Genomic DNA, 8,441 nt, shown 5'->3' with positions numbered 1-8,441 from the left:
TTTGGACAACAACACAGGGTACTGCCCCAGTGTTCAAATTTTTAGAAAATAATATGGTAGCCTTAAGAGAGGAGAGGGGTTTAAAAAAAGTGGTGCTCATTAAATACAGGAATTTTCAGCCTTTTTTTTAGGACACGTCTAACCACATTTGAAGAGCCATATCTCAGAAACTAAACAAGATACCCAGCTAAAATTTTGGTTTTCTTCTAATGAGACATGGAGGAACATTTGGACCAAAAATCAGGAAAAACTGAGGACCATGGTGTCGGACCTGTTCCAACTGATATGGAATTGCCCTAATGTATTCAAATATGCAAATTATCTCATTAACTATGCGTGATATAAAAATGTCCCAAGCAGAAATGGATTCTACGCGGAAAAGTACTATAGAATCAATTGAGAAAAGTTTGGTAGTGACCTTTATTAGATCGTTCTGGATTTGTCCCTGTCTAAGAGGATCATGGCCACAAGATGAGCACCTGCAGAATGTCCACAGAGGTATAGTCCACTTGAAAGAGAATAGTAAAAATGTAAATACATGTAATTCTGTAAATACATATCTTGTTTCATGTACTGTAGACACTGAGCATTTTACAATCAGGAATTGTCTTACAGGTATTTAAGCTCTAGTATATTTCAAAGAAAACATGTATGTTTCTTTGAACATTAAAAACAACTAGAACTGCGCTTCCAAGGAAGTTCCATTGCATGCAATGAGGTTGCTAGGATGTTGCTATCATAATTCAAGTGGTTGCTTAAGTGCCTATGCACCTTATCACTTCAATGCTTCATCTCTCTGGTGCTAAGTGAGTGAGTGTGTGAGGCGACATGGGCTCATAGGTATACATGGGATTGGGACAGCACTTTGAGAGATCACACGTACCTTGGCGATGTTGTTTATATCTTGTGCTGTTGTTTAACTTTGTAATTTCCGGATTTCCTATGGTTTCTGCGGTAAACGGCACAACACTTCAAACTGTGGGCAATTCCCTTAGGTGAAATCTACCTAAGCAGACTCGCGGAAAGGGCTCAGTAAGGGTGTGCTCAAACCCTTACGCCCTTTGAAATTCGACACTCGGACAGCCGTAAGTCCTTACTAATTTCTTGAGAACGCGCACGAAACGTGCAGAATCCCAACTTCAGCACTACTTTGCCTTCTTGGCGATACCTCCAATACACACCTCCCATCTAAATTCAAAAACCCTTTGCTGATTTCTTTGCTGATTTCTCTAGCTGTCGCTAAGAAAGTAGTCCTCCAGAACTGGAAATCAAGGAAGTCATGTCACATCACGCACTGGACTAATTTAATTTCAGAATACATCTGAAGATTTAATTTCAGAATACATCTGACGCTCACCAAAAGAAGCGTATGTCAGCCTTTGAAGAAATATGGAAACCATTTATAATCTTTATCAAATCCAACCAAACATAACCAGGAGTAACAGTGACATCGGGGTGGGGCAGAGAAGAACATCTGCTATTGTGACACAGTGACATTGTGCTGAGTCGTGAAACCATAGGGGATGTAGGCTACTTTTAGTAGGTTATCTCTAGAAAAAAACCCTCAAATGGATACTTTTGGGGTAATGACTCTCCCACATTTTTTGATACTCATGTCCAACATGATGTTCTTTAATGGTAAGTGGGCATACTTGTTGTTAACTTTAGACTGTTATCATCCTCTGTATAGTTTGATTTTCAAGACATTATGAAATTAACGATCAGATTGCCATGAAAGCATCATTAGTTGGCTCTTGTTGTTCATGGCAAAGGCAACATAAATTCTCAAAATATAAAGACATAAATGTATGACAGAAAATTGTTATGCTACAACAACCTATCACTTACCGTTGTCCATAATAATATTTTCTGAGGAAAACATAACATTCTTCTTTTTTGGGCATGTCCCATCTTTTGCATACATCTCCATTACAGTATATAATGGTAAGGCACTTGGTGTGTTCAGTAAGGGCCTCTGAGAAGTTTCCTGTGCTTGCTGAAACTTCTGTTTCAGTCAACTGGCTGAGAAATGTATAGGACAAGGTAATATTTGCAATTTCTGAAAATCATTGGCTTGTACCTTTCCAGTAGTCAGCAAACTTCAGAAAGTTGATAGTTGATAGTGTTGATATGTGGCCCACTCCTCATTGAGCTCTACAGATGGTGTCTTTAATGCCCACAGTTTGTGATAGGCTTCAATCTGACTTTTCATAGCATCAGCCAGCCTGTTTGTGATCAAGCACGCTGGCATCTTGTACTGCATTTTCCTTTGGCAGGATTGAGATCCTAGTGCTTTGAAAATGTTTCAAATGCAATGTGGAATTATGAAGATGATCCAGTATGTCCTTATTTTACATGCTCATTTGGTTCAGGAGATCATCAATCAGCTCATTCTAGTGTTAACATGGACATTTTTAATATGTTTAGATCAGAATAAAAACGACAGATCACCTTGATCAGAATAAAACTGCCTGTCCGATTATAATGTTAACCAGATGAAAGAGGGTGGTGTATTCAGTTCTCATTCCAATTGTCTCTTCACGGTTCTATCCTATAATGGCAAAAAGATAAAAAAAAAAAAAATAATAATAATAATAATAAAAGAGATTTTAAAGTGCTACTTCATCGGAGTAGTACATTGCCCCTTATAAGACGGCACAGAATTTTCATTCAATAAACTGTCCATGTAAACAGGGCTGCTGACTAATAGGTGTGTGTGTTGATATAGCGTATTACTGTATGTGACTAAAATTATACAACTAATGTTTCAAGTTATTTTAAATGTATAAACAGCACAGCCGCATATATTGAAGCCTAGCAATGTCACCTTCATCAAAATGGGAGCTGTATTGACCTGGAGAAGTCCATCCACCCACGAAACTAACATCACATATACAGCACAGTACAGGTGAATCACTTTTACTCTAAATTCAAGCATCTCTCTTCCTCTTTTTATCCTCAACTTCCTTGATTTTAATTCCGTTATGTCTACCTGGATGAGCAAGCTTTATTTGCACTGCAGAAGTATGTTGTTATGGGTTCAAAGAAACAGGAAGTGTAGAACAACAGTACCATTCTTTTTCCTATTACATTTCTTTGACAGAAGTGATTTAACATATCTCTGTCTCTCTCTCTCTCCCTCCCTCTCTCTCTCTCTCTCTCTCTCTGTGTGTGTGTGTTTGTGTGCGTGTGCGTGTGTGTGTTTGTACATTTCTTACACACAGTTGGGGAAAGGATCCTTCTTTTAAAAGCATAAATACCTGTATTGAAGTGAAAGAACTTTGCTGTGCCATTAAGCTTCCTTCTACCTATGGAAAACATACGTTTAGAGTAAGGGCCCACCTGCAAGGAGACACGTCTCAATGGGTTAGAAGTACAGAGACCAAAGTTACAACATGTTAGTATTGTAAAAGAATAATTATTCCTATTTTTTCTCAATTACTTTCAATATTTATAACCACCATGCTATTTACAATATGCTCATTATCAATCATCACGCAGCTATGCATTCTGTTTTGATTGATTAGGCTATAACATATAGGCCTAACAATGCAATAAGAAGGTACAGATCTTGGGCGTTTTTTTTTAAATGCCTTTTATTGATAGGGATAGTAGAGAGTGACAGGAAGTGAATGGGAGAGAGAGCAGGAGTGGGATCCGAACCCGGGTCGTCGGCGTGTGGTGCAGGTGCCCCAGCCAATTGCGCCATAGTTGGGGCCAGAAAAGTACAGACCTTAAACTTAGTAAAACCACACTGATCTTTCCTTAAACTTGCTCTGTGTGAAGACTAAACTACTACGCAAATATAGGAGTCCTCTAGTGGCTGATATAATTGTATAAGACACAGCAACTGAGATCAAGGTAAATAGGTATCCTATTCAGAAACAAACGCAAGCTCCTACAGTTCAGCATCCAATTGACAAGTTAGCAACAGTGCCACTGATCAGCGTGCATGATTGTAGGGTCTGGGAATATCATAACAGTAGCCTACCAAAATGCAAAAACAAAACACAAATGAACACAAGTAGCAAGAATGTGCCCAACAGGGGAGTTGGTGTTTTAATTGCTAAGCCAACAGCATAACCCAAACTTTGAGTCATCACCAACTGGAACTACCAAGGCGCGACACAAGTAAGACTGCCCAGGGGCACTATTTAAAACCACCAAACTTTTGCGATTGAGAGTTTGAACCACAATTTCTAGGAACACCAAATCCAAAAATAATGGATTGTACTAAAGTAGGTTGTAATGGAAGTTAGCCAACTAGAAATGCACCCCAGAATGAAATAGCCTACTGTGAATCCTGTAGGAAGAACAGCCAATACATCCTTCTTCTTGACATATGATGTAGGCCTATTTTTGGAAAATGGCGACGAGGAGGTGCCTTGCTAATTGGCGAAGCTAATCAGTCAAATCCTGACCCTTTGTGGCTGTTAGCCTGGTCGGGACCAGGCTAGTTGCAGAGAATAAATTCCCATGGCAACTTGTGTGCCATCTCTTTTGTGAAACCAAATCAAGGGTAAATTCATCCAGGATAACTAAAAAAATCCCGGCTTAATCTCTTATCTAAACTGCATGTCAGTGATTGTTATTGCAATTGCCCGCCTTTTCTATCTTTTCTACTTTCCTTGTTGTTTTCTGTGAATATCTTAACGACATATCCGGCTGTAATGTCAGTGAAAAGAGAGTAATTTACAGACTTTGCTTATCCCGTGCGAATGCGCTGCAAGTAGCCTAGCACAGAGGTGGGGGCGGTAGTTTGAAAAGGTCCCCAGGTAATACTAATCCCGTGTGAATAGGGCTACAGTGGAAAGAGGCTTGTATTGTATCTATCTGTCTAGGTGAATCAATTTGGAGCCATGCTGGTCAGTGACTTTATATTTTGGTTCCTCAGTCACAGATCCTCCAGCTGTGTCCATGGCTTTGAGATATGGAGTTATGGAGCTGAATATAACAGAGCCTGAATATGACCTCAGCTGTTTCTTAGTAAATGTGACCTACAACATCAGCTACTGGAAACTGCACCTGGAGAATGAGGTGAAAATCTGCATTTGTCTTTATTTCAAAAGCTCACAATGTGCCACATCATAAAGGTAGGCATTTAACTCAAAAACAAAAACCTCAGACCTGAGAGTCTTTTTCTGCATTAGCCTGGCTATGGGTAGTGTAGCCTGTCTCGATAAATCATGATTTTTTTTTTCTCGAAACAAGGTTGATTTTGGCATCTATATGAGCAGGTACAATTGCTTAGTCACGCCGTAGCTGGTTTTAAGTCTACCATGGACGGTTACGATGTCACGGCTTATTCTCCAGTTGTCAATGGAGAAATTGTATTGGATTCTTACTTCCGGAATCAGCTGTGGGCAGGACTGTCGAGCTCCATAGACCTCCAAAGCTGCCATCTTTGCCCATATAAGGAGATCTGGGTATTAATTGAAGCTAACTGCCTATAGGCGCATTCGACTTCATGAAGATCTCTGCAGATCTGACTTGAACACGATGCATACTGGGACCATGGAGGTATATAACTGGAGAGCGTGACTAACTCCCGCCCTCCATTCAAATGAATGGCGGAGGCTAGGCTAGTAAATCCGGCCAATTCATAGTCAATGCCAAATTGAACACTGGAGCTCTGATTCCTAACGGAGCGGAATTTGAGTAATAGGCTGTAACCATTTACGCCTGGAGATGGCTTTTTGTCCAAAATCATAGAAATTATCATTACAAGACACTTCTCTCCTATTATCCTAAGATAAATGTTTTACGAGTTGTTAGGTTTTTGTGCATCTATTTTTAACAAATGACATGGAAAACCCCCTTTGACCCTTGAGGGCCAGATGTACTAAAGCTTTTGTGCCCACTTCAGGTGTATTTGTTTTTGTTGCGCAATGTGAGCATAAAAAATAGATCCATTTCCGCTGACGCTTCCAAAATCCAAATGTAAATGTAGATATAGCTGGGCCAGGAAGGGGCCATCCCCGAGCTGGGCTTGGTCTCTTAGTTCCGGTGAAAGGGACTCTGAATTCTTCAGCATTAATCAAGAGATTTTGGACAATTCCATGCTCCCAATGGTGTGGGAACAGTTTGGGCACAGTGCACAAAGCAAGGTCCTTAAATGGATGACAGAATCTGGGGTGGATGAACTTGACTGACCTGCACAGAGTCCAGACCTCAACGCAATGGAACACCTTTGGGATGAATTAGATCTGCTGAAACAGATATTTGAAAGGGATATCGTTTCATCCACTTGTTTGTTCTCTATCTTCTCTAGCAGACATGTCACAGCACAGTTGAACAGAGACTAGTACACAGGTTGCCTGTGTCTGTGTTGCCATCAGAGGGACTGTGTGTACAAGTACACACTGTGTATGCAGTCCATCATGCTGGAGCACAGATCGTAACAGTTAGTCCTCCCAGTAAACCAGTATGTGCTCTGAACTCTCCACATGGTGAACCACCGTATGGTAAAATGTCCTCTTCTACTCCTAAACAATTCCATTGTGTGTGTGTGTGTGTGTGTGTGTATGGTAAGATTTCCTCTTCTACTCCTAAACAATTCCATTGTGTGTGTGTGTGTGTGTGTATGGTAAGATTTCCTCTTCTACTCCTAAACAATTCCATTCATTACCTTCTTACTCAATTTTATTTCCTTGCAACTGCTTTTGTACTGACTTGTATTTTTCTCCCACAGCCCTGCCAGAAAAAGCCCTGCCTCATTCACACACAGCCCTTGTGGGGTCCTTAACAACTGTAGCTGTACTCTCTGTGCTGGTGCTGGGCTGGTGTGTCTTCAAAGGTCAACACTTCCTCTACCCAAAAGCAACACTACCACAACAACTCAGACAGGTAGTCTCATTAAAGAGACCCTATGCAACTTTTTCATAGTCATAAAATCGCTTAGAAATTGTTGTTTTGCTTGACTGACCAGTTTTATCGAAAACAGTCACATTTCCTCCCGCCCCTAGTGTCCCTATCCGCTATTACAACCTTGCAACTTTCTGATAAACGATCGTCTGCTGTTTACATCTGGAAGTCAGAGACGCGAAAGGAACAAGAAGAACCACGCTTGCAACTTATATATTTATATATAGCCTATATATGTATAAATATACACGCTAAAGCTGTCGGGGAAGCTCTGCAGAGAAATATGCAAGCATAAAACGAGCGAAAACAAAACGAAACCGAAACCAGAGATGAAATCGCCAATCCTGCATTATTCCTCTTTAAATATGTATTAGACACACTTTGACTTTACTGTACATCACTTACACATCTAGGGGCGGAATTCTCCCCTTCGCGCGTCAGCTTTTTTTTACGCATTTCAGTTGCGCGCCTGTTTTACGCGTATTCTGCCGTTCCAGCTTGTGACACACCCACATCGCGCAAGTTCCAAATCAAGGCGGCCTTGTGAAAGAGGTGTGATTTATTTAAAAAAGAACCAGACTGATCTACAGTACCACCTCCTTAATTTAGGTTGATATGAAAACATGGAATGTGGACTTTCTCATTGACCTTCTGAATGCAATTTAAATCCAGAGAAAAAACACTAACCAGTCTTTGATTTTGAAAACATAAGCAAGGTAGGCCTATATTTCAGTGTTATGCATTTTGCATTGCAGTGTCCCCCAGAGAGATCCCTTGGCGTGCTCCAGGTGTTGCCCCTGGCAGAGGAGCCGTATGAGCACATCAGCTGTGTGTGGGAGCCACTGTGTGAGACACACAGCAGTGAGGACAAGAGCGCTGTGGGAGTCTCTGATGGAGCCAGCAGCATCTTTGTGTATGAAGCTCTGGGCGATGTCTGTGCGAGTGAGGAAACTGTGTTTCACAGGATGGCAGAACCGACAAACATCAGTGGCTTGCTTCAGCAGCGTTATTACAATATGCTCTCCTAAAGCAGAGTCTAAGATTAATCACAAACGCCTAATACAAATTTATGAACTCCCTTATCCCTTTCCCCATGAATTTGTCTAGAAATCAATCTAAGCATAACTAGAGCTATTAGCAAAAGTTATTTCATTGCAGATGAAGTAATAATAATAAAAAAGTTGTTATAAACAATTTTGTTTATGTTACTTGGCAGACACTTTTGTCCAAATTGATTCTCGGCAAACTGATTATTTGGACCCCTGAATATATTTTGTGAATCCTCTCTAATGGCAGCTGCTTAAAGTGCTGTAGGAAAGTGAGATGAAATGCTCAGACCATAATCAAGCTAATTCTGTATATTGCTGTGATTTAATGTACACATTTCTGCACACCACCCATATGAAGAATATTAGGCTACTGCTGTGGTTAGTCAGAATGCCTGAAATGTCTCCAACATACATTTAACTGACATTGATGAGCTTTGTGTTTAACCAAGTAGGCCTACAACACTCATCAATAACATAATAAAACAGTAAAAAATAATAAGGGCAGTAAGTGATGTATACGAATAAAGG

At 40.4% G+C, this 8,441-nt stretch overlaps 1 protein-coding gene across 2 annotated transcripts; it reads left to right on the top strand.

Annotated features, from left to right (window-relative positions):
* Positions 1-1,437: 1,437 nt before the first annotated feature.
* Positions 1,438-8,407, top strand: LOC134101875 (interleukin-10 receptor subunit beta-like). 2 transcript variants are annotated; one of them, XM_062555731.1, is made up of 7 exons: positions 1,438-1,638; positions 2,794-2,908; positions 3,225-3,397; positions 4,895-5,037; positions 6,275-6,464; positions 6,692-6,846; positions 7,620-8,407. In XM_062555731.1, exons 1-7 carry the CDS (start codon positions 1,569-1,571, stop codon positions 7,890-7,892), a joined length of 1,119 nt encoding a protein of 372 aa, XP_062411715.1. In that variant the 5' UTR covers positions 1,438-1,568; the 3' UTR covers positions 7,893-8,407. The 2 variants fall into 2 exon arrangements, with proteins under 2 accessions (XP_062411715.1, XP_062411716.1); XM_062555732.1 differs by having other exon boundaries at positions 2,773-2,908.
* Positions 8,408-8,441: the final 34 nt, after the last annotated feature.

This window comes from Sardina pilchardus, chromosome 15 (genome assembly GCF_963854185.1).
Source record: "Sardina pilchardus chromosome 15, fSarPil1.1, whole genome shotgun sequence".
NCBI classification, from domain to species: domain Eukaryota; kingdom Metazoa; phylum Chordata; class Actinopteri; order Clupeiformes; family Clupeidae; genus Sardina; species Sardina pilchardus.
This window is presented reverse-complemented; position numbering and strand designations above follow the sequence as displayed.

Excerpts from the sequence above, each read along its gene's own strand:
- LOC134101875 (XM_062555731.1), top strand. The coding sequence starts at position 1,569 with ATGGATACTTTTGGGGTAATGACTCTCCCACATTTTTTGATACTCATG. Across the intron at positions 1,639-2,793 it reads CAACATGATGTTCTTTAATG|CACAGCCGCATATATTGAAG; the intron begins GTAAGTGGGCAT and ends ATGTATAAACAG. Across the intron at positions 6,465-6,691 it reads ACATGGTGAACCACCGTATG|CCCTGCCAGAAAAAGCCCTG; the intron begins GTAAAATGTCCT and ends TTTCTCCCACAG.